The 2,172-nt window shown below is 44.1% G+C and overlaps 1 protein-coding gene across 1 annotated transcript in view; it reads right to left on the bottom strand.

Annotated features, from left to right (window-relative positions):
• The window catches only part of LOC118425432, a 19,437-nt gene extending 17,885 nt beyond the window's left edge, over positions 1-1,552 (bottom strand). The window contains exons 1-2 of the mRNA XM_035834241.1: positions 1,468-1,552; positions 507-787 (exon numbers count right to left, since the gene is read on the bottom strand). Of these exons, the coding sequence (XP_035690134.1) occupies positions 507-787; positions 1,468-1,549 (363 nt within the window). The 5' untranslated portion in view covers positions 1,550-1,552. The remainder of the gene's footprint in view (positions 1-506; positions 788-1,467) is intronic.
• Between the last annotated feature and the right edge of the window lie 620 nt (positions 1,553-2,172).

Consider the following 2,172-nt stretch of genomic DNA (forward strand, 5'->3'; position numbering starts at 1 on the left):
GCACGCAGGCAAAGAAGCGAGGTCTTTAATGTCAAATACAACACGCACACTGTAAACTGTAAATTTAACTCCAAAAAATCCGACGCAAACTGGCCGATTTCGGCACAAAATCGCGCTCGTTATCATCCAAAATCGATGAAAACCTCAATTGTAAAAATGATGCGGTCGTTATGGGTCCCAATTTGGGCCGGTCGCGGTCGCGTTGGCCAGGTGGTCGTTGAGAAAAGGTCGCTTAATGCTTACGTCAATGGGAAAATAAATCGGGACCGAGAAAAAGCGGTCGAAATGGTCAGGTGGTCGCTGAGAAGAGGTGGTCGCTCGGGCAGGTTTGACTGTATACACACCGTATGGGTAGTGAGCTCATCGTTAATATGACCGTACTAAGTGAAGCGGAAGCCACGAATGATCTACTGGGTAGATGAGGGACAGGTCAGAGAGTAAATGGGGTCAGAGGGTAGGGAACACGTGACTTGTCTGTCTATCCGACGGAAAGCTTGACTACTCACGTCAGGACAACCAACCACGGTGATGCTCATCGACACAGTCCCAACTCCGTTGTCCGCTGTGCAGGTGTACACTCCACCATCGGAGTCTGTGGCATCCGGAACGGTTAAAGTTCCCGCACTCCCATCGACCACTGCGCGCGCTGGGAGGGCGCCGGAGTCACGTGTCCAGCTGTAGGTCGGTGCGGGGTCACCGTCGCCATGACAGGTCAGGGTCAGGGTCTCCTGGTAGTACAGCTTAGCTGAGGGCCAGGCAGAGATGAGCTCTATGTTGGGAGCACCTCCTGCAACGAAAAAAAAGTAAATGTTATATCAGTCCACAATATATCTAAGCATAAAATGTACTTCTCGACCCAGTGTTGATAGAATTTCAAAATTGTTATTGTACACCAAGAGCTAAGGGACTTCACTGTGGCGTGAACTTTCTACTACTTGTAAGTCTCTTGTTTTTTTTCCCGCCTATATGATTATGCAAACTACATGGCACAGAGTCAGGAACTATTGAGTCAGACATACCTAACATTATCACAATTCATCCGTAGCACCCTCATTGACTGTTGGCCGAAATCTTTTAAAGATAAGTAATCGGACAAAACTGAATGGATTTTTATGATAGTTTGTGTAAAGTCAGATCATGGGAGACAGTTAGCCCCTTTAATGTTGTTCTAAGTGATGCATCATCCGAATATAATCCTTGCCCTGGACATTTCGAGACATTTAAAGCTGTTTTCCACGAAGATATATCACCTCATATGTCCAGAGCAAAAGATTAAAACAAAACCAGGACCTACATCTGCATTACCGAGGGAAGTCGCCAGGAGATGTATCATTGATTGACCTTTATTGTCATCGACCTTAATCTTGACCTACCAAAAGATCAACCAAATTTTATAGCTCCTGAAGCTACGTTACCCTGGATAAAGAAGCACACTCAGATAAGTTTCAATAATTCATATTACGTTACCTTGAGCAGTCACAGTTGCAGTCGTTACTATCAGCACCAGGACCGTCCACTTCCAGAAACCTGATGTACACGGACCCGCCATAGCGCCAGCGTACATCACCTAAAACAATCAAGAATTTGATCCTATTAATATGCAATATCTCAACAATTTTTAACAACAAAATTTAGCTCCCTCAAGGTGATATGGACTTCATGCATGTGGTTATGCCAAGCATGAAGTAATTGATATCACATTTATCGCCTTTTTATGCTAGCTGTACAGCTCTTAAAAATCTGAAAATAGAGATCTTTAGAAAAAAGCAAAGGAAAAAATATATGCAAACTTTCCTACTCCCCGATCATACTGTAAGTCAACAATTTCAATATGCTCATCTACTACTGACAATGCTATTTGGTGAGAAAAATCAGTGAGTACTGAAGTCATGTGTGACTTATTGCCCGGGGTCAATTGATCAACATTTTATATATAGTGGCCGCCTGTCTATAGTGACCACCTTTCTCCATTCCCTGCAGTTGCTACTATAGACCGGTTTGACTGTAGTGGCCACAATTCTTCAGTCCATGGAGTGACCGCTACAGACAGGTTTGACTGTAGTGACAACATTTATCAAGTCCATGGAGTGACCGCTACAGACAGGTTTGAATATAGTGGCCCTTTTTCTTCAGTATATGGAGTGACCGCTACAGACAGGTTTGACTGTAGTT

Source organism: Branchiostoma floridae, chromosome 11, assembly GCF_000003815.2.
Source record: "Branchiostoma floridae strain S238N-H82 chromosome 11, Bfl_VNyyK, whole genome shotgun sequence".
Classification (NCBI taxonomy): Eukaryota; Metazoa; Chordata; class Leptocardii; order Amphioxiformes; family Branchiostomatidae; genus Branchiostoma; species Branchiostoma floridae.